Source organism: Phalacrocorax aristotelis, chromosome W, assembly GCF_949628215.1.
Source record: "Phalacrocorax aristotelis chromosome W, bGulAri2.1, whole genome shotgun sequence".
Taxonomy (NCBI): domain Eukaryota; kingdom Metazoa; phylum Chordata; class Aves; order Suliformes; family Phalacrocoracidae; genus Phalacrocorax; species Phalacrocorax aristotelis.
Window position 1 is genome coordinate 26,861,471 of NC_134310.1, and position 22,315 is coordinate 26,883,785.

General features: G+C 52.0%; 2 protein-coding genes and 1 long non-coding RNA gene across 3 annotated transcripts in view; 1 reads left to right on the forward strand and 2 right to left on the reverse strand.

Annotated features, from left to right (window-relative positions):
* LOC142049855 (uncharacterized) overlaps positions 1 to 22,315 on the reverse strand; it is a 704,768-nt gene that overhangs the window by 149,077 nt on the left and 533,376 nt on the right. The gene's annotated exons all lie outside the window — the stretch shown is intronic.
* On the forward strand, positions 942 to 1,626 carry TIMM13 (translocase of inner mitochondrial membrane 13). Its single transcript, XM_075077805.1, has 3 exons — positions 942 to 1,127; positions 1,263 to 1,331; positions 1,409 to 1,626. Exons 1-3 carry the CDS (start codon positions 1,014 to 1,016, stop codon positions 1,505 to 1,507), a joined length of 282 nt encoding a protein of 93 aa, XP_074933906.1. The 5' UTR covers positions 942 to 1,013; the 3' UTR covers positions 1,508 to 1,626.
* TMPRSS9 (transmembrane serine protease 9) lies at positions 3,619 to 21,837 on the reverse strand. Its single transcript, XM_075077610.1, is given in 18 exon segments — positions 3,619 to 4,080; positions 4,574 to 4,710; positions 5,235 to 5,314; positions 5,316 to 5,492; positions 5,824 to 5,907; positions 5,909 to 6,013; positions 11,916 to 12,307; positions 12,879 to 13,015; positions 13,723 to 13,944; positions 13,947 to 13,993; positions 15,479 to 15,720; positions 16,507 to 16,797; positions 17,988 to 18,124; positions 18,301 to 18,575; positions 18,835 to 19,006; positions 19,552 to 19,665; positions 21,183 to 21,359; positions 21,786 to 21,837. Coding segments are annotated over 17 exon segments (2,874 nt in total). The 5' UTR covers positions 21,283 to 21,359; positions 21,786 to 21,837; the 3' UTR covers positions 3,619 to 3,918.

Genomic DNA, 22,315 nt, shown 5'->3' on the forward strand with positions numbered 1-22,315 from the left:
AGCAGATAAACTTCCCTTCCTTTCTCGCCACCCTGCTGACCGCCACAGCCCCAGCACTGAAGGGCTGCTTTCCATTTAGCCCCCTTGACCTGACTTGAGGGAACAAGAGCATGCTCTCTTCTGCACATCACATCTACTCCTGAAAAAAGCTCCGTAGCGTTGTCTCCCATTTTTGCTTTTACCAACTCCCACAGCCTTCTTACATTCTTATTTAATGGAAGATATACCATTGTGGAATTAATGCAGGCTTTAAGGGTGTGAGGCTCTTACCCAAGTTATCCAAGGCAGATGGAACCATCATCATAGCTGCAAAGGACAGAAGAAAGTAATTCCAGGGAAAACTCAGCATGGCCTTGCTATCTGTAGGGAGCCTGGATCATAATGCTTATATTTTGTGCTAGGATGGAGTTGTACACCATTTTTCTCTGTGGTAAGGCAGGTTTAAGTCCCTTCCCCTTGCCTCAGTGTGTGTGGGGCTGTGCTTAAAACCTGGTACTCAAACGTGCCCAACCTGAGAATTGTCCAGGTTTGGCGGGCAGCCCTGGCCGAGGCCCAGCCACCCGCAGCTGCGCCACTAGGGAACATGACGCCGGGCACCGGCCCGCCGGTTCCCCCGGCCGCAGCACTGTCAGCGCTGCAGGCGCGCTCTCCGCCCCAGCACCCAGGAGCGCTCTTCCTCCGGGTCACCTCCACCGCAGCTCGTCCCGCCGCGGGACGCGGGCCTCAGCCCGCCGCGAGGCGCGGTGGGACTGGCATCCCCTGCTGCCTCAGGCGCGGGCCCAGCCCCGTCCCGTCCCGGCGCCTCGGCGGGCCCAGCTCGCCCTCGCCGCCCCAGCTCCGCCTGCGCTGAGGCGCGGCCCCAGTCCCGCCGCCGCCCGTGTCTGAGAGGATCGCTGAGCCCTGGGAGGGGCCGTGCGGTGCCGCCCCGCCCGCCGTGCACGCTGGGAGCCGTAGTCCCGGCCAGTCGCCATTTCGCCGGTAGCGTGGGGGCTGCCGCCCGTGGTGACTGCGGCATGGAGAGCGCCTTCGGCTCCGGGGGTGGCGGTGGGGGGAAGCTGGACCCGGGGCTCATCATGGAGCAGGTGAAGGTGCAAATCGCTGTGGCCAACGCACAGGAGCTCTTGCAGGTCAGGAGGGGCCGCGGGGGGTGGGCGGGGCTGGCCCGGTGGGTCCCGGCCCCGCTCTGGGGCGGGCGGTCGTGCTGCTGCCCCTCGGCAGCGCGGTGCTCCCGGTCCCGCCGCTCTCACGGCCTCTCTCCGCAGCGCATGACGGACAAGTGCTTTCGGAAGTGCATCGGGAAGCCCGGCGGCGCGCTGGACAACTCGGAGCAGGTGAGCGCGGTCGGGGAGATGCGGGGACCCGCGGGCCGCCCCCCCGGGGTGACCGCTGAGGGCTCTCTGTTCCGCAGAAGTGTATCGCCATGTGCATGGACCGCTACATGGACGCCTGGAACAAGGTTTTCCGAGCCTACAACTCGCGGCTGCAGCGGGAGAGAGCCAACATGTGAAGCGCCCTGGCTCCTGGAGCCGGAAGGGACGAGCGGCCAGTCCAGGTGGTCGGGGCCGAAATCCTGCTGCCTTTCCAGCCCCTGCCACGGCAGAGCAATAAACACTCGCTGAACCTTTTGCATTCATTGGCTTTTATTAACACCAGCCTCAGGAGCAAGCGAATTTTCCAGCCTTGAGAGCCACGGTGAGCTGCTTGGTTTGCCTCGTGCCCTTCCCAATGGTCCAGACTGGCCAGGGCAGTCGATATTGATACTGGCAGGCTGATAAATTCCCTGCTGAAAGGGCTGCAAGAGGTAAGGAGGCTTCTTTGGAAAAGGGGGCCAAGCCAGCAACACATTCTACTTGCTGAGGAAGCAAGCATGGATCCAGTCCCTTTTCATCAGTGGAAAAGCTGCCATAAGATGCTCCACATGCCACACTCGGTTCTTTCTTCCCTTGTATTTGTATAGCTGTATGTGGGGCTCACTTTTGGGCTCATAGGCTTTGACTTGGCTCAAGCAGTGTGTTGCGGGGCAGGGGTGCTCCTACTAGGTTTGCAGTACAGCCTTGCAAATAATTGGGGATGAAAAGGGTTGGGAAGTACTTAGGTTGATTTCTTTATAGAATAAAATGTGTTGTGTGGCTGTGATATTCTGTAACTTCTGGTTTGGCTCTGGCACAGACGTTCCATCTTGGAGCCTACCTTTTAGGCATCATTTTTTTGAGGACTTCTGCAACAGAGGACTTGGGCTGCTTTGGGGCTGAGCTCTGTATTGTTCTTGGCTTACACACCTCGCCTGGAAAGGTCAGTTTATGCTGTGTAGGTAGCAACGTGACAGCAGCTGGAAGAGGTGAGTGTTGGAGACTAAAAGTGCCTATGCCCCTGTAGTGAGATTTTTGAAATCCCTTCTTTTGAAGCTCTTCTGTATTTTATAAAAGATTTCACTGTTTGCTGGGGCAGGGAGACAGACTAGAAGGATGTAATCTCCTTAGCTGCTAGGACATTGCAAGGGAAGTGGGAGAAGCAGATTTAATTTCATCTCCCAATGTGGTGGCTTCTATGAAGGGACTAAAGTGTTCTCACACAAGGTAAACTATTAGGAGATAACAAGATATTTGGACTAGTAGACACTGAACTGGAGTTTCCCATCCAGATTGGGCAGAATCACTACTTGAAAATAAAAAGTGCTTTCCAGCCATGTTTGCTTAGGGACTTTTTTTACTTTTCTTTATGGCTGTATGAATGTTGTGGTAGTGGCTGTGCAGCAGTGCCATTTCACTGATGGGTGCATCCCACAAGTGTTCCAGCCAGGGATCTGAGCCCAGCTTAAGCTGAGCCATGCCTGGAAGCCAGGTCTCACACCTTGCTGGCGCTCTAGCTGGGAAAGGGGTGGATCTCACTGCCAGCTGTGGTGGGGAAAGAAGAAACCTCTTGCTGTACCCAAATGTAGAGCCTAAGTGCCAAAGACTAGGAAGGGGTTTGGGTTACTAGCTGCTGTTCAGTTTTGGTGGTTGAATCTATGAGGCGATATCTACATCTGCCTAAGACTTGACACATGGGCTCTGCAGCAGTTTTTTCTTGTGAACAAAGGTGTCTGTGTGCCTTTGTTCTAGCCTGGGCTAGTGGGACCTGACTTCCTCCTGAAGGAGTTGTATCCTTGGGCCACTGTCTCAGCACTTGGAATTTTTCCCACTTACCTTAACCAGTACAGTGGTCTGTCTGGCTATGCCTTAATTTTGTCAATTTAGCCACCTGTTCCCTTATGCAAAGGGAGCTGGGAGCGGGGGTGTGTGTGTGAGAAGCCTGTCCTGATTCTCTAATAGAGATGAGGGCCTGTGAAATCTTAAGTCCCAGTGTTTTAATCCTACCTTCTCTTGTGATCAAATGGTGAGCCTGGGGATCATCACTGAGCTTACTAGTACCAAGCGTTAAGTGGCAACAGTAGCATCCCCTTTCCAAAGCCAGCGTACAACATAACGGCTTCATCAAGGCAGTGAGGCCTGAGGCTTCTGCAAGGGCATAACTGGGCTGGGACAAACGTCGCTTGTCTCTTGACTTGGCTTTGGGCTGACAGCTCATAGACAGAGGTCAGCCAAACTACGTGAATCTCCGGCAGATGTCAGGCACCCCTCCAACTAGAAAGGCCACATTTTAATGTGTAAGATGTTTGGCCCGGTCTTAAGATGGCACAGGCCTCATTTATTTATAGAAAGTGTCTAGAATTGTACCTTTCTATGCAAAGCAGTTATCAAATGCCCTGGTGTCACAACTGCAGTGGGTCACACGACACTGGCATTTGCTTAATTGCTGCAGGCCATCTTCACCCCTTCGCAGCATCAAGAAAAATGTACAATAGTTGAGGGGTTAGTACATCCTCTGGCAATTACTCCTCTCATTCGTCGCCTTCCCTGACTGGTGAAATGTGCAGCTTCAGAGCTTGAGGTTCTGTGCAATCCAGCCCTGGACAACTGTGACTTTGGTGTAGATACCAGGGAAGTATGGCCTGGCACAGCCATAGCCCCAGCTTGTGATTCCTGCTAGAAACCACTTCCCTGAGGGTTCTTTACATGCCAGGGGCCCACCTGCATTGCCCTGCAGAGAGAGAAAAAGGGTCCTGTATCAAGCCAAACAGGCAGCCCAGCCCCCCCCCCCCCCCCCCCCCCCACTGTGAGATGTTCTTTTTTGTCTAGGACAGACGTTCCCCACCTCCCCAGGAGCCTGCTTCCAAGCTGGAGGACTGTTCAGTGATATACTTGCGTGTACAATCTGAGGTTGGGGTTCTAGAACATGCAAGAGCATGTTTGGAGGCACAATGGGGTCTTGAGATGGGCTCCATGGTATCCCTGTGGTCTCTTGCTTGGCATTATCGCTCTGCATGTTTCCCTGACCTGTCACAGGTTGGTGGGGCAAGCAGAACAAGGTGTATGCAGGATGGACTTGCATAATGGCAACAGCCAGTGGAGATGGATGGACAGACAGCTGAGTTAGGGGAGGCAGGGCAAGGCCCTCCTGAGAGAATACAGCCTGGGGACTTTGTATAAGCTTGCTCTGTCCCAGCTGCAGCATTTGCTGCTCTCACACTCGCTGAACAACTGTTGACAGGGCCCTGTGGGAAACTGGCACACACCATCCTGCTGCTAATCTGGACAGGGTAGAACTTTTTGCAGGCCTGGTCTCCAATCATGTTCACTGCTGCTTTTTGCAGATGCTTTGACATGACACCTGAGGAGACAAGTATTGCTGTTACCTTGGTGCAGAGCATGTGAGAAGCAGCAGTATGCGTAGGAGTGGGGTTTCTGGCCTTATTTGCTTGCCAAAGGGAGAGACCTGCACTGGGAAAGTGAATCGGGCATGGTTCCTCCCCAGCAGAGAAAGCACAGGAAGGTCCCTTTGGTGTGTAGTTTGTCAGGCAGCTCAGCTGACCAGATAGAAATGGTATTGGGGTGGTCCTTGTACTGCGGGAGCACAGCTGGAACAGCTGCTGCAGGGATGCGGAGCACAGTGGCTGGCATGCGGAAAGCTTGGGGAGGCTGCAAGAGGGCAGAGGTGTAACCAAATGGAGGAGTACAGGGCATGGTGGCTGGGGAGGAGATTGTGGTGACACCAGGCCTTGCCCAGGTTGGTATCCCTGCAGGGCCTGGCATGGCATGGGGCAGTGGAATGGGAATCATAGATGGTTGGGCTCACAGGGTAGGTGGCGCTTAGCTTGGCCAGCACAGATGTAAGGGAGCCCTCTCAGGCAGTACCTCCTTCCTTTGTGAAGCCCCAGCCTGTGATGAAGCATCTGGCTCCTTCATGGAAGATGTATGAATTGTCTGGGAGACATAGGTTTGATGGTGCTGCTGAACTTGATGGGCGTGTTCAGCTCTAGCTTGGCCATGTTGTAGTTCAGGCTGTAGACGTTGTAAAAAGGGTGCTTGTGGATACGGAATGTTTTCTCCATTTTGCCACTGATGCTGCTCAGGAAGGGTGTTCCTAGAAAGGCCACCCACATTTTGGGGTCACTAACTGCAGAAAGACAGCAAACCTGGCTGTTAGGAGCATGACCTTACAAGGAGGGCTGTTCCTCCACTCGTGGGGCTAGGATGTGCTATGGCCACACCTTGTGAGGCCAGGACCCCTGTCCCTGTCACACTGTGGGCATACCCAGGCTTTGCTCCACTCACTCCTCTTCATGCTTACGTGCAGGCACATGTCTGTAATAGGGAGTGCGCACTTCCAGTGGGGCGCAGCATCCCAGCCACGGTGCTGGACTGTGAGGAAGGGGAAGGGCAGGTGGGCTGATGGGAGTGAGGCCAAGAGCCAGCTGGCTTTGCTAGCCCATCTCAGATTTACATATCAAAGCAGTGAGCTGCAGAGAGCAGCCACTGGTCAGCAATGAGGACAGCCCTGCACTTGTGTTCCTTCTGCTGAAGCCAGACTGACTTGCCAGGGCCATTCTACTCGAGCCGCAGTGCTGCCACCCACGATCTTGCTGAAGGCCAGGGCAGTTGTTAATTCACAGTCTGGAACAGAAGAAGAGGCACTGTGATTTGAAGTAACCATAAGTGAAAGGGATATCTGCCCTCTTTCCATAGCCTGGGCCATGGGGCAGCCTTCTAGGGAGACATACACAGGGTGGTAGGATGCAATGAGTTTCATTCACCCATCTGAGGCAAGCCTTGGCAGACATGCTATGGTTTGGGAACTTGTTATTACAGATCACACCTTCCAGGGATGTGGTACATGAGGAGGGGATGTTTGAATGGACTGGCTGAGCTGTCACACAGCAAGGACTGTATAGCCCAAGGAGCAGTCCCGAGGATGACAAGACATCTTCTGGGGTGCCACATTGTGCAGAGCCATCTTGCCAGCTTGTACTAGCAGACTGACTGGCCAGAAGGCCTGTGTGCTGGGAAATGGGTTCTAATGTCTATAGTGTAGGAGAAGAGGCCACATTCCCTGGCAGAAAATTTGGACCCTGATCATCCAGCTTTATAGGCTCTGGCAGACCAAGTAGGACCTGGACCACAAGGGGCTGGCCCACTGTACAACATGGGGCCCAAGACAGCCCATGTAAAGCTGGTGGGTTGCACTGGGGAGTCTGGGTACTGTAGCATAAAGCTGGGCAGCAGGAGCAGGCTGCAAAGCTGTACTCGCCACAGTTGCGCTCATCGAATCCATTGCTGCAGTTAACAATGCCATCACGTTCGGGATTTTCTTTTCCAATTGTTGTGGTTTAGCCAACAACTCAGCCCCACACAGCTGCTCGCTCACTCCCCCACCGGTGGGACAGGGGAGAGAATCAGAAGGGTAACACTTATGGGTTGAGATAAGAACAGTTTAATAATTAAAATAAAACAACAATAACAAAAATGCAATGGAAAGCAAAACAATGAGAGGCACAAAACCCAGGGCTGGGAGGGGGGGAAGGGGAATGAATCACCAAAAGAAACAGCATGTGACGCAGCTGCCCGCCGACCTGACACCACCAGTCCCTGAGCCGCAACTGCCCCCTCCATGCGCCAACTGCCCCTGTTAATATACTGGTCATGGCGTCACATGGTATGGAATGAACATCCCATTGGCCAGTTGGGGTCAGCTGCCGTGGCCCCGCCCATCCCAGCCTCCTGCCCACGTTGCAGAGCGCGGGAAGCTGGAAAGGTCCCTGACCACTACAGTGAAGAGAATTAACCCCTTCTCAGGCAAAACCAGCACATTCTCCACCTCTTATTCCATACCATTTACACCATGCCCAGGTCCCATACCATCCAATACAACCTTACCAACCACCACCCCTCCCCTTCCCATCCTTTAACATAATACACAGACATCAGTCCCTTAGTCTATGGACCTTCCCTGTAAAATGTCCATTTAAATGTCCATTGAGTTCACGCAGTCCATGACTCTGGGCTCCATCTGCCGTATCAGTCTTTCAGGGTGGGAGAGGTGGTGTGTGTGTGATGTTGGGTTGCTGCATACCGAGTCAGTCATCGTTCCATCACTGCTGCACAGCTTGTTTCATCAAAGTTCATCTTCCATGGACTGGGAGGTTTGTACTATGATATCATTGATACAACACAGAGATGACACACAATATTATATAGCAGTTCGCATTGTGCCATTCAGTTCATTGACTGTTTTTGCCCAAAATCAAATCCCCTTGAGGCACACATCGGATTTCTCCATCCTCCTGCATCACCCACCAAGTGCACCCAGGTCCTCGAGCAAAAGCAATCCCACAAATGGGTTTGCCTTTGCCTGAAGCAGGAAGAACCCAGACTGTTTTGCCCAGCATATTTTTTACGTGCACTACAGGGACTCTATCCCCTTCCACAGTACGTAAGGGTTCTGATTGGGCTGGGCCAGCTCGCCTGGCAGATCCCCTCGTGTTGACTAACCAGGTGGCCTTTGCTAAGTGTGTATACCAGTGTTTAAATGTTCCACCCCCCATTGCTCTCAGTGTAGTCTTTAATAGTGCATTGTACCGTTCAATTTTCCCAGAGGCTGGTGCGTGATAGGGGATGTGATACACCCACTCAATGCCGTGCTCTTTGGCCCAGGTGTCTATGAGGTTGTTTCGGAAATGAGTCCCGTTGTCTGACTCAATTCTCTCTGGGGTGCCATGTCGCCACAGGACTTGTTTTTCGAGACCCAGGATAGTGTTCCGGGCAGTGGCATGGGGGATGGGATGTTTCCAGCCAGCTGGTCATTGTTTCTACCATGGTGAGCACATGGTGCTTGCCTTGGTGGGTTTGTGGGAGTGTAATATAGTCAATTTGCCAGGTCTTCACATATTTATATTTCAGCCATCGTCCCCCACACCACAGAGGCTTTACCCGCTTCGCTTGCTTGATTGCAGCGCACGTTTCACATTCGTGGATAGCCTGCACAATAGAGTCCATGGTCAAGTCCACCCCTCGATCATGAGCCCACCTGTATGTTGCATCTCTCCCTTGATGGCCTGAGGTGTCATCGGCCCACCGAACTAGAAATAGTTCACCCTTATGTTGCCAGTCCAGATCCACCTCAGCCACTTCAATCTTGGCAGCCTGATACACCTGCTGGTTGTTTTGATGTTCTTCAGTGGCCTGACTCTTGGGGACATGAGCATCCACATGCCGTACCTTTACAACCAGGTTCTCTACCCGGGCAGCAATATCTTGCCACAGTGCGGCAGCCCAGATGGGTTTGCCTCTGCGCTGCCAGTTGCTTTGCTTCCACTGCAGTAGCCACCCCTACAGGGCATTTGCCACCATCCAGGAGTCAGTATAGAGATAGAGCACTGGCCACTTTTCCCGTTCAGCAATGTCTAAGGCCAGCTGGATGGCCTTTACCTCTGCAAACTGGCTCGATTCACCTTCTTCTTCAGCAGTTTCTGCTACTTGTCGTGTAGGACTCCATACAGCAGCCTTCCATCTCCGGTGCTTTCCCACAAGGCGACAGGACCCATCAGTGAACAGGGCATATTGCTTCTCATTTTCTGGCAGTTTGTTATACAGTGGGGCTTCTTCAGCACGTGTCACCTCCTCCTCTGGTGGTATTCCAAAACCTTTGACTTCTGGCCAGTCCATGATCACTTCCAAGATTCCTGGGTGGCTGGAGTTTCCTATTTGAGCCCGCTGGGTGATCAGCGCAACCCATTTACTCCACATAGCATCAGTTGCATGGTGTGTAGAGGGGACGTTTCCTTTGAACATCCAGCCCAGCACCGGCAGTCGGGGTGCCAGGATCAACTGTGCCTCAGTACCAACCACTTCTGAAGCAGCTCGAACCCCTTCATATGCTGCCAACATCTCTTTTTCAGTTGGAGTATAGCGGGCTTCGGACCCTCTGTATCCCCGACTCCAAAACCCTAGGGGTCGACCCCGGGTCTCCCCTGGCACTTTCTGCCAGAGGCTCCAGGTAGGGCCATTCTCCCCGGCTGCAGTGTAGAGCACATTTTTTACATCTTGTCCTGCCCAGACTGGCCCAAGGGCTACTGCATGAACTATCTCCTGTTTAATCTGTTCAAAGGCTTGTCGTTGCTCAGGGTCCCATTTGAAATCATTCTTCTTCTGGGTCACTTGATAGAGAGGGCTTACGATCAGACTGTAGTGTGGAATATGCATTCTCCAAAAACCCACAACGCCCAAGAAAGCTTGTGTTTCCTTTTTGCTAGTTGGTGGAGACATGGCTGCTATTCTGTTGATAACATCCATGGGGATCTGACGACGACCATCTTGCCATTTGATTCCTAAGAACTGGATTTCTTGTGCGGGTCCCTTAACTTTACTTTGTTTTATGGCAAAACCAGCTTTCAGAAGGATTTGGACTATTTTCTCTCCTTTCTCAAAAACTTCTTCCGCTGTGTTGCCCCACACAATGATGTCATCAATGTATTGAAGGTGTTCTGGAGCTTCTCCCTGTTCCAGTACAGTCTGAATCAGTCCATGGCAAATGGTAGGACTGTGTTTCCACCCCTGGGCCAGTCGATTCCAGGTGTACTGGACACCCCTCCATGTGAAAGCAAACTGTGGCCTGCACTCTGCTGCCAGAGGGATTGAGAAGAATGCATTAGCAATATCAATTGTGGCATACCACTTGGCTGCCTTGGACTCCAGTTCGTATTGAAGTTCTAGCATGTCTGGCACAGCAGCACTCAGTGGTGGCAATACTTCGTTCAGGCCACGATAGTCTACTGTTAGCCTCCACTCTCCATTAGACTTCCGCACTGGCCATATGGGACTGTTAAAGGGTGAGTGGGTCTTACTGATCACTCCTTGGCTCTCCCGTCGACGAATGAGCCCATGGATGGTGATCAGGGAGTCTCGGTTGGTGCGATATTGCCGCCGGTGCACTGTTGTGGTGGCAATCGGCACCTGTTGTTCTTTGACCCTCAGCAACCCCACCACAGAAGGGTCCTTCGAGAGGCCAGGCAAGGTAGACAGCTGTTTAATTTCCTCCGTCTCCAAGGCAGCTACACCAAAAGCCCACTTGTACCCTTTTGGGTCCTTGAAATACCCTCTCCTGAGGTAGTCTATGCCAAGGATGCACGGAGCCTCTGGGCCAGTCACAATGGGGTGCTTCTGCCACTCCTTCCTGGTTAGGCTCACTTTGGCCTCCAATACAGTTAGCTCTTGGGATCCCCCTGTCACTCCAGCAATGCTGATGGGTTCTGCCCCTATATAGTTTGATGGCATTAAGGTGCACTGTGCGCCGGTGTCCACTAAAGCTTTATACTCCTGTGGGTCAGATGTGCCAGGCCATCAGATCCACACAGTCCTGTAAACCCGGATATCCCTTTCCTCCACCCGGCTGGAGGCAGGGCCCCTCTAGTCCTGATCATAGTATTCATCACTCACTTCCTGTAAATGTGAATCAATAGTCTCTCTATTAAGCTCAGAAATGAAATCAGCACTTCTGCTCCTCTGGGGAATTGCTCACTGGAAACTGGAGCAGCATCTTTCCTGGAAGAAACTCCCCTGAGTGATTGTTCTTCCTTGCAGCTCATGTACCCGTGCCTCTAGGGTCGAGGTAGGCTTGCCATCCCACCTCCTCATGTCTTCTCCGTGGTCACGCAGGTAGAATCATAGGGTGGCCCGTGGTGGGTATCCTGTCCTTTGAGCCAAAGGACGCTTATTCCTAACAGCTGAGACACTATTCTGTCGAGGTGGGGAGCAGGACATATCTTCCTTGAGTTGCTGGACCTCTCGGGATAGTTTCTCCACAGCAGAGAGTAGCGAGGAAGAGAGATTTGCTTTGTAATTCTGGAGTCTGTCAATCACCTCCGCCATTGTTGGTGTCTTGTCCTCTCTCCAGGACATTACTGCCAATGAGTCTGCATACGAGGATGGTGCGCTTTGTACAAACTTCCGCCACATGGGTCATGTGCACTTGGCTTCATCTGGATCTTTGGAGGACTGTTGATCATCCAGGTCACCATAAATCACCTCAAGCACAGATGATTCCCTTAGATACTGGATGCCTTTCTCCATGGTTGTCCGTTTTCCTAGGCGATATGTAACATCTTCTTTAAAGGGATACCGTTCCTTCACTCCAGACAGGAGTCGCCTCCAGAGGCTGAGGGCTTGTGTTCTTTTTCCAATTGCTTTGTCAACGCCCCCTTCCCCAGAAAGGGATCCCAGTTGTTTGGCTTCTTTTCCCTCTAATTCCAGGCTACCGGCCCCATTATCCCAGCATTGGAGCAGCCAGGTGACAATGTGCTCACCTGAATGATGGCCGAAATCTTTTCACATATCTCGCAACTCGCTCAAGGACAGGGATTGGGTGGCCTCCATTTCATTTATGACTTCCTCCTCTCCTCGTGATGGCCCTGCTTCTTCATCATCCCGTTCTAAATGACCTTGCTGGAACACTGGAAGGTTAGGCTTGTACAAGGCACCATTAGAAGGCAATAACCCATGGCCTGCTCAGTACCCTCTGTGCTGGGGCTGGAGGTCTCCTACTAGCACACCAATGAATCTGTCATTAATTTTCCTGCGGTTTGGGTGGGTTTGGCAGGCTCAGTGTTTTTTTGAGCTTTGGAGGTTTCTTTCATGGCTGTCGTCATCTTCATCCCGAGGGTGGTTGTGTTGATTGGACTTGTGGCTGTTGTGCTGGGCTGGTGGGTGAGGATGGCTGCAGTAGGAATTCTAGTGCTGGCTGACCTGGATGGGGTGCCTATGCCAGGACTGTGCAACTGTGAGATGGTATCCAGGATCCAGTCTTTGAGTTTGGTAATTCTGGAGTACACGCCTGGTTTCGTAGCCTGGGCGCAACCAGTTCCCCAACTCACGATGCCAGCCAGATAAAACACTCCTGGGGCCACCTCACAGGCCAAGGGTCCGCCTGAATCTCCCTGAGGAAGAAGCAAGGCAATGGCTGCTCAGCCCGATCTCCCCAAGACAGGTCTACATGGAGCTGCCCCTCAGCCACACTGGGAGGACTTAGCTAGCCCCAAACTCTTCTTTCTCCAGTCCCACGGGGCTGTCTGCTGCCATGCAGCGTGTGTGCAAGACATGAGCGTGCAGAGGCTGAAACTAGGGTCAATGGCTCAACCTGGCTGCACAGATACAAGCAGCATTTGTCATGTAATAGCTCCTGACAGCAACTTTCCCCAAGTGAAGGACAGCCACCAGCAACTGCCACTGTCTTGCTGCCGCAGGAGGAGACCTGCTTCATCCAGGACTCCAGTCTGGCCAGACAGAGCAGTGGGATGTTGGTTTAAGTCATGTTCGACTTGATGGAGCTTTATTTACTTTTCTAAAGCTCCAAGGCAGTGGGCTGGGTTTTTTTGAGCTAAGGTACATGTGGATTACAGCCTGGCCACAGCAGCTCAGTAAATATTTCCCAAGGATGTGCTGAGGGTATGAGTTAGCTCAGCTTTCTGGAACAATCCCCAGAGGAGCAGTGAAATCCCAGACTCTTACCTGGCATGAGTCTGTCTTCCCCTCCAGGAAGCCAGTGCAGATCATTTGATCAGTGAGGGAGAAGTTGTACAGAAAGTTGCAGGTCTTCTGGTCTATGATGCCCACTGAGGCTTTCTGCAGGATCTCGGGCTTGGCGACTGCAAGAAGACTGCAGAATTAGTGAATGCAGCAAAGTGGGAGCTAATCTCTTTTAGACTGACCCAACACATATTTCAGGAAAACAGGCTCTAATCCCACACAGGAGTTGAGTCCTACATGAGCTACTCTCTCAGCAGCCCTGAAGCTCCTGGCTTACCCCAGGGTGTGTTTTCATACCTGTGCAGAGGATGCTGCACACAGGCAGCAAGTTTCTGTTGTCTTGACAGCCTGTGGGCTCCTGGTCAACTGTTAGAGGGACAGTGGGGCTTCTTTGGCAGCACACATGCCACCCTCAGGCCTTCTCCCTACAATGGGATCTTTGCTTTTTCTAATTGCTTGGGACACCCTTGCAACTGAATGTGGTTGCTAAGGCTGACATACTGTCCTGCTAGAGCTACAGCAGCCACTGAGGCAGTGCCCCACTCTTGCTCAGCATGGGACAACCACTGAGGGGAGCCCAGCAGGTTTCTCCTGGTTGCTGCCAAGCTGCTTTCTCCATTTTCTTGTTTGCTGGTGACTCCTAAATAACCGTGGTTTAAAGCAGTGCTCTGCGTGCCCTTATTCTCACTTATTCTTGTGTTTCTGTTAGTTCCTGACTGTCCCTGTTACTGTCCCCCGTCCTGTACGCTCCCAGGACTGTCTGGGTCACAGTGGCACAGGCTTTGCTGCTCTGTCACTGCTCCAGAGCAAATGCATCACTGCTTACCGTTCCCTTCTTGGAGGTTACCCCACCCAGAAATTATGCATTTCTTGCCAACAGGAAACTTCTGCACAGCAAGTGGGAGGCAGACGGGTTGGATGTATTTGTTGAAGACAAGAGGTGTTGCCAGCTCAAGTACAGCCACACTGAAGTCCAGAAAAATAGGGTTGAAGAGCAGATGCTGGATCACCCTTGTTGCACTGACTTTCACTGCATTCTCATCTGTTCATTTAGTGGTTTTGTTCCCACGTAGGCTTCAATCTCTTCTGGATTTGTCCTGCAAATGCATAATCCTAAACTTGCATGCTCACACACGTTAGCATCATGCCTAGCATGATTTCTGACATTTAAATTGCAAACAACTTTAAACGAGCAGGGTTTGAAACCTTGCTTTACCAAAGCAGAGGCCAGCACACAGAAGAGCAGCTAAGTCAGACCCAAAGAACTGTTTCCAGAAGTGGCACATGTTGGACGTCTCCTGAAGAGCAGGGAACCATGTAGTAATTCTCTCCTTACCTCCAGAAATTTGTGATTTCAGGACTGTCCTGGCACACAGATGGTATCTCTGTTCAGTAGGTCTCGATGGATTTTTTGGGTTTTAGTTGGATTTTTCTAGAGTTGTATTTTATTCCTTTTTTTTAACCCCGTGTGAATTTTTAACATTCAGTTTAATGGTACTTAGGAAGAACTGCTTCCTTTTGCTTGTTTTCCATCTGCTCTTGGTGGTTATTTGATATCTTAGAAAAACAGTAAGAAGGCATTCCCTGAACACTTTGTCTGCACCCTTTGTGAATGTATAGTCCCCATCACGCACTCCCTTCCCACCCAGTTGTCTCTTTTCTCAAGTCTAGTCTGATCTATTTTGTTGTGCTTGTTACGGATGCTGTTCCACACCCAGCTCATCCTTGTGTCTTGCGTTAGCATTTTACAATATGTTACTCTAGCACATCATGCAATGTTTGAGGAGTCAGTGTGCTGTGGATTACCAGCAACATACTGGTAATCTCAGTTGTTTCTCTAATAATTACTAGCATTCACTTGCTCTTTAATTGCAACTGCCCACAGAACTGCTGTTCTCATGGCAATATCCACAGAATTTCTGACCTCTTTTTCTGAATGCTAAAAGCTGATGGAGACCCATCACCATCTGCAGGCAGATAGCACTGCTTTTTTGCTGTGTGCCTCACTTCACACTTGCCTACCTTTTACTTGCTGCTTTATTGCCCAGCTATTTAATACATAAGGTCATCTTGAAACTCTTCATAATTAGTCCCCCACCTTTTCTGCCTTCAGGACTTTTTATTCTTGACAAATATTATCCTCTTGCTACTCATTCCTTTATCTAGGTTATTTATAAATCTGGGCTTGGGCTTTTGCTGTTTAACAGAACTATGCAGGACTGAACTGACCACAGCTGGCCACGTGTGTCTATTTTCTATATTACAGCCAATTTTTAAAGTTAAAGTTCTTGAAGTAACTCATGTGGCACCCGTCCTTTTCTACCTGTTAGATGTGTTGTCGTTGCTCCCTGCCCAGGCTACTTTAACCTTTCCCTGCCTCATCCCAGCCTCCCCACAAAATCCCTTTTACTATGAATCTTTAGCTATAACTAAAATGAATGTGCAATATGGGTTCTTGTTTTTCCCCAGTGACTCCAGTGCCACAGCTGAGGGTTTGGCTGCACGGCTGCACAGTGCTGCACCACTGTGTGCCGGTGGGCAGGTGAGCTGGAACCACAGTGCCAGCAGGGATGGACTCTTACTCATTGAAGCAGTGAGCTGCTGACAGCAGCCAGTGGCCCCCAATTATGGTAGCTCCACAGAAATGCCTCGAGTCTTCTTTCAGGCTGACTTGCCAAGGGATCTCTCCTCTGAAAGCATCTGTTCCTCCCATGATCTTGCTGGGTTTAGAGAACCCAGGTCATCCTCCACACTGAACAAAAGACAAAGCATGACTTGTGAGTACTCCTAGCAGAAGACAAGCGAGGAGAGACTTTTGCCTTCCCTAGCCAGTAGGTCTGAGTAGGGACAGCTGAGGACTGAAGTGTGAGGAATCTGCCCAAGCCCTGCCTGCTGATCGTGGCAGTCCCTGATGGTGGCCGTGTACAACCATACATGGGCTTTCACCCTAACTGCTGTTCTGCATCTTGCTCTTGGCAAGTCCTTAATCCTGTGCCTTTCTTCAAGGCAGAGTAACCGGCAGCCCTGTGCCTCTTAGCCTCACCATTCCAGATAAAAAGTTAATCCTAAATTTAGAAAAATACCCTATATCTGTAGGGTACAGAGCTGCTGGGAGGGGTCTTTGGAGCTGACAGGTCATCCTACGGACACCTGCCCTCCTTCCCTTCAGGGAGATGATGCATGGCCACTGTGAGGTTGCAGCCATCGACTTTGAACTGCTGGGAGATCCTTAGGTGGCAAACAAAGGTGACTGGTCAACAGGTTAAAGAGTGTCAAACACTGCTGTGTCTTAGCACCCTGTTCTTGGCCTGCTGGAGTAAACCAATTACACAGGGAGCAGACAGAATTACATTCAGCTGCACAAGCAAAGAAGCCCATGAAATGTGTGCGCAGGTACTGAGTGACTTTGCCAGGCTGCTCTAGGCTGAGCTGGGGCAGCCAGATAGTGTCACTTGTGCCTTGGCCCTTAGCACTTAGGCAAGGGTTGTGTGAAGGTCATTACAGCTCAGCGGAAGAATGAACTTGACATTTGGGCCTGTACCAGACATTCTTCCTGCCAAGGTACACCCACCCTGTGGGTGCTCATACCTTGTGGTCTTGATGCAGTCACTGGCTTGCTGGCAGCTGGGGCTGGTGAAGTGGTGGGGATTGCTCCAGTGGTGGTGAGCTCTTCAGAGCTGACCATGTTACTATTAGTACTGGCGTGTATTGGAGGGACAGTATGGCCTATGGAGGTGGGGAAGGCAGAAATAGCATCCAAGATCCAGTCTCTGAGTTTGGTAACACGTGTGTAGACCCCAGGCCGCCTCGCTTCAGCACATCCAATTCCCCAACTCACGATTCCTGCCAGGAAAAACTTGCCAGACGGTTCTTCGCAAACCAGGGGCCCACCAGAATCACCCTGCAAGAGAAGCAAGATGGTGGGCTCTCCCTGGGGATGCTCCAAGCTCGCCCTGGCCACACTCAGCATACCTCTGCTGGACTGTGTCTCTCTGTCCTTGTGTATCCCAGATCACTGCTGCTTATTTACTCCAGCCTAGTGATGAGGGAAGCATCTCCTGTGCTGGCCTTTGGGTGCTCCTCTGTGTGGGCACAGTGTCCTGCTAGTAAGCAGTAGCCTTGTGTCATTGATATGCCAGAAAAGCACAAGGACATCCTCCATAAAATCTTGGATAAGCGTTTGTACTGGTTTAATAATTTGTTGTTGCTATTAAAGGTTAAGCCCAACAGCCCCTAAACAGGCAGGTGCTGGGTGTTTATTGCATGATACACAACCCAGGGAGACCATGCTAAGCTTTGCATTATGTTTTCTTGATTTGGCCTATGGTTTCCTGGTCAATTCTTTGGTACTGTGGGGCCATATGAGTGTCACTGATATAGGACATGGGGTATTTGTGAAGCTGGTAGTGCCTTCTGGGGGTTGGATTGCTCTAGGTGAATAATGAATAACTGGATGGGTCACATTCACCATCCAACCTCAAATCTTCCATTCTTGGCCCCTTCTCCAATATTTGTGCTGCATTTAGTGCAGAAATATGAAGCACTACCACCAGAGAAGTGCAGTTTTGCTCAGCTGGTGGCTGCAGGTATGAAGGGCCCTGCCAAACCACAGGCACAGCCATGGAAATCACAGTCCACTTCTCCCCAAACATTGTGAAAGGCAAGATTTTCTCCAGCTGACCACTTGCAATTCCAGGCTGGATAAAGGCTAACTAGGGAAAACACCAAGTTGTTCACCAAAAACTGTTGTGTGTTTTAGTTTCCACTGCTGCCCTTTGCCATCTGGATTTTGATCTGAGGACCTGCCAGATATTGGTAGCGTCAACCCTGATTACAGCTCAGGAAGTAGTTAAACAGCCAGAAGAGCCCCTTAAACAGCACTGCCCTGCTCTAAGCACTAGAGAACATATCCTCATTTTTGTCTTCTGCAAGTCCCTGATCTGTGCTTTGGTCCAAGGTGTGGCCTCAAACCATGGGGGAGGAACTGTGGCCATGGTGTCAGATCCTGCTTCTTGAAGTGCTGCTTGGTGCATACTGGGAGGGAAAACACTCATGTGGGGAGGTGTGCTGGCTTCCCTGGGCAAAGCTTACCTGGCAGGAGTCGATTTTCCCTTCCAGATAGCCAGCACACAGCATCCTGTCTGTGAGGACATGGTTGTAGAGGCTGGAGCACAGTGTCTGGTCCAGCAGCTCCACTGTTGCTTTCTGCAGAAACTCAGGTTTCACCACTAAATGAAAAATATGTGACTGTGAGCTCACCACAGGGAGCCTTGCACAGGACCAGCTCCCCATGTTACAGCCCATCCCGGCTGGCCAGAGCATGGCCTGAGTTGTCTTCCCTGGTGCCTCCTGCACCACTCACACCCCACCATGCCTCCTCTGCTGCCTGCCATGCTTTGCTTACAGAAATCCTCCTTGAGGTAGCCCCAGCCGGAGATAAGGCACTTCTTGCTGGTGGGGAAGTGATGCCCAGCATCTGGCAGGCACACGGGCTGGATGTACTTCGTGAAGGTCACAGGTGTCTTCAGCTCCAGCACGGCCACGTCATAGTCAGCCATGTCGGTGTCGTAGTTGGGGTGCAGGATGATCCGTGTGATGCCCATTTTCACTGCACCGCTGTCTGAGCCTCTGAAGGAGGTGGGCCCTGTGTAAGCTGCCCACATGGCTGGATCCTAAAACCTGTCAGAGAGACGGCCAGGACTGTGTGAGCCTGCAGCCACAGCATTGCCCTGCAAACCAGAGCCGCTTGGTGCGGGTGGTGCTGCCTCCTGCCCATCCTGCCCTCCGCTCTGGACCAGGAGCTCCCTGCGGATTACTCTGGTAGGGGAAGGAAATCAAGTGCAATAGGACAGTGTGGTACAGCAGAAGCTTGGGCTGGAAGATACAGCAGCTTTTGGAAGTGGGGGGCAAGGGGCAAACTAACACAGCTAGAGCTTACTCAGTAAAGCAGTGAGCAGCAGACACCAGCCGCTTCTCCGTGAGGATTGCAGCACCGCAGAAGTGCTCATTGTTCTCTCGCAGGCTGACTTGCCATGGGAACTCCCCTCTGGATGCTGCTGAGCTGCCAGCTATCCTGGTGGTGGTCTGCATGGCAGGGTGGCTCCCACAATCTGAAAGGGAAGAGAGAGCCAGTGCAGCAGGATCCTGCCAGCTGCGCCCCAGCAAAGTGCTCTCAGGGGCAACTGGGAAAAGGTGCTTCAGCTTTGTGCGTGCTCCCAGCACATGCTCAAGCAGCAGGACCTTGCCAGGGGTGTCACAGGGCAGACTTGGAGCTACAGGCTTGGAAAAGACCACTGCAAAGCACTGGCCCATCACAGCATCCTCCCTGAAACTCTTCTAAAGCAAGACATTCCGGGAAGAAACATCTTGGCTAGTTTTGCAAGCTCAGCCATTGCCTCGTGATCTGCTCCCAGCAGCTCACGGGCATGTGGCACCTGCCCAGCACGCCAGCCCACCACAGTTGGTGGTGGGCCCAAGGTGTTTCTAGGGTACAATTCCCCTCATCCTGATGCAGACATCTACTGGCCTCACAAGTTGTCCCTGTTCTTGGCTCTCTTCAGTGCCCAAAGCCCAGTGGTGTTACAACTGTCAAGGTCTGCAGTGGTGGGTTGTGGCCTGTCCCCCACATCCAGGAGACCTGCTGGGAGAGACTCACCACAGCCCCTTTCATCAGAGGCATCGGCGCAGTCTTTTCGGCTGTTGCATTCCAGGTTTTCTTTCCACATGCACTGGGTGTTGAGGCAAGTGAACGTGTCTCTAGGGCAGCTCCCTGGGGACAGCAAGGCTTGAGTCACTCATGTCTTCTGCAGCCCTCCCAGCAACCATCCCCTGGCTTCCCCAGGGGCAACCACCGTGGTGTCCTTGTCACTCTGCTCCTTGGCAGTGCAGGGATGGAGCCGGGAGCAGAGCTGCAGCTCTTGTTGAACTGGCAGGGGGAAAGGGGTGCAGAGCCCTGGACCACCAGGTTATGAACAAGATGGAGCACAAATGCCTCTCATATCTCCAGCCAGGCCACTGGTGAGGAGGAGGCTGCAGAGTGCAGCCAAGGGAGCTGGGGCAGGTGGCTCTTCCTGCTGCCTGGCTCTTACCTCATTTCAGTCCAGGTCTGTGGGGAGAAGCCTCGCTGAGACCTGTGGCGAAGTGGAAGCAATGAGGATTAGTGAGGGCATCCCAGCTGCGTGCTCGCATGGACTGTGCTGCTCCCGGACCACTGGCAGAGGCGTTGCTTCATCTTTTCCTCCTGTCTGGCAATCGCCTTCCCTGCGCCATGGCCAGCGTTGAGCTCCTGGCCCAGTTCCCTTCCTGGGGCCTTTCCTTGGTTTGCTCCACCGCAGGCACAGTGCGCAGCAGAGGAGCAGCATCTACAGCCCTGCAAGCTGTTGGGGTGATCCCAGGTGCAGGGAGAAACTCCCAAGAGCTGTGTCAGGGAGTTGCCTCCCAAGAGCAGGCTTCAAGGCTGAGGCTATGCAGGGCTGTTGCCTAAAGCCAAGGGGTATCTGTGCACCCCCCATTTGGGCTGCACAAGGCTCCCAAAGATCCAGGGACCCTGCCCATCATTGCAGGGAGTGCAGAGGGCGCTGCAGAAGAGCCCACACCTTCATGTTTTCCAGGCACATATTTTTTTAAAATCCACTGGACCTGGAGTCCTATGGTCACATGCAAGTCCACAGTCACTGAAGGAAAGGAGAACCTCTAGTCAGGTGGTTTCAGAGAATAATTCAAATATGAGAAATATCTATCTAAGCAGGAATTATTGCTGCAACTCTGAGGACTGCCTAAGGGCTGCTGCACATTTGTAGGTACAGACAACCCAGCAGTTAATCTCCTGAAACTTGATCTCGTGTTCTTCAGGCTGGTTCCAGGTGTTGCAAGAAAAGCCAAAGCAGCTGCAAATTATGCATTAGGCTCTATTGTTGCTGCAGGCCCCCAAAGCTGCTCTTGCAGAGTGAGCATAAGTGTTGGAGGGGGACCTGTGGACACCTCACGAACATCTGTTCAGCAGCCTCCAAGAGCTAGGCATGTTTCTGCTGCTGTTTTGTGAAGCTGGCAGCACCTGGGAGCCAGGCAGAGCATCTTCTGTTGATTTGTTTGGGTGCCTGGCAGCACCTCCATTTCTACCATTGCTTCTGGGCATGAAGCCTTGCCTGGACATCCAAAGCTAAAGCCCTGCAGCAGTCTGGCTATCTGAGACACAGTCTGTGGTTTTGCTAGTGTGACCTTTGGTGTTAGCAGCACCAGCGCAGGGCATCTCGCTCTGGTTGCCCAGCAGTTGCGAGAGGAGCATACCTGTAAGAGAAGCTGAGGATATAGTCCCATAGGCAGCCAGGGAGAGCCCCTGCTCGTGCAGGGCAGCTGCCAGCCCATGCCTGAGAGCTTCCTCCTTCATGCTGGAGCTCAGGGGCTGGGAATCCTGGGGGGGCGAAGTGCAGGCAGAAACGGACGATCATGCTCAAGTTTCCATTCCTGCTGGAAGACAGAGAATTAATGAGTGCATTGGCTCCACGGTCAGTACGGGGACGGGCTCTTGTGCTAGCTGCCTACAGGGAACTCGAGGGAACCAAAACTAATTCTTAATGATTTAAGGTACAAGTTTCCCTGGAGATGTGCTCTGGGTTGAAAAGGCCATTTGCATTTTTTTTCTTTGGCCCAAAGTTTAGCTTTGGTTGAACAAAGCCATTTTCCTCTGCCTTTCTAACTGCATTTCCAAATTAAAGAATCCAGAACATTCATGTGATCCCAGAAGAAAATCCAGCCTTGGCCGAAAAACAGTTTCTCTGTGTACTAGGTTTGACCAAGAACACAGGTGTGAGCTCATCTTCTTGGTGGAGCTTGTCAGAATGCCCTGAAACATGAGCTGCACAGTCTGCAGATTGAGCTGCCCACACTCACCTGTAGCCCAGGATGGTACAACTGGTGCAGCTTCAGTCCAGCTGGGAGTCCTGGAAACTGGACAGAAACTGCAAAGCAAAGAACGATGGTCACACACTTACCGGGCAGGAGACCCCAAGGAGATGGGACTAGATGATGCCTGGGGTTTTGCAGGGAGCTGGATCTAGCTGGAGTACCTTCTCTTGTCTCTGCAGGCAGCAGGAGCCCCTGTGTCCAGCTCATGTGTAATCCTTTCCCCACCTTGCCTCAGGGCATGAGGCAGCCTATCCCTTCTTTATGCCCTCCCTCCACCTCTCTTTTGCAAGGAACAGACATTTCCCACTCCACAAATGTCTCTTAGGGCCGTGATGGGGCCTCTCAAAGGGCATCTCAGCCCCGTGGTGTACCCTAACGTTTAAGAAATCCCTGGTTTCCTCCTGCCCTTGGCATCCAGATTCTACTGAATGAGGACAGTCGAGCTGGGCCCTGTCTTCCCTGAGACTTTTCCTGGCAAGCCCAGCTCAACTCACAAGCCTCTCAAGAGTGGGCGT

Bases quoted from the DNA above. Each gene is read 5' to 3' on its own strand.
- TIMM13 (XM_075077805.1), top strand. From the start codon at position 1,014: ATGGAGAGCGCCTTCGGCTCCGGGGGTGGCGGTGGGGGGAAGCTGGAC. The intron at 1,128-1,262 runs GTCAGGAGGGGC...CTCTCTCCGCAG, and splicing joins ACGCACAGGAGCTCTTGCAG to CGCATGACGGACAAGTGCTT. The intron at 1,332-1,408 runs GTGAGCGCGGTC...TCTGTTCCGCAG, and splicing joins CGCTGGACAACTCGGAGCAG to AAGTGTATCGCCATGTGCAT.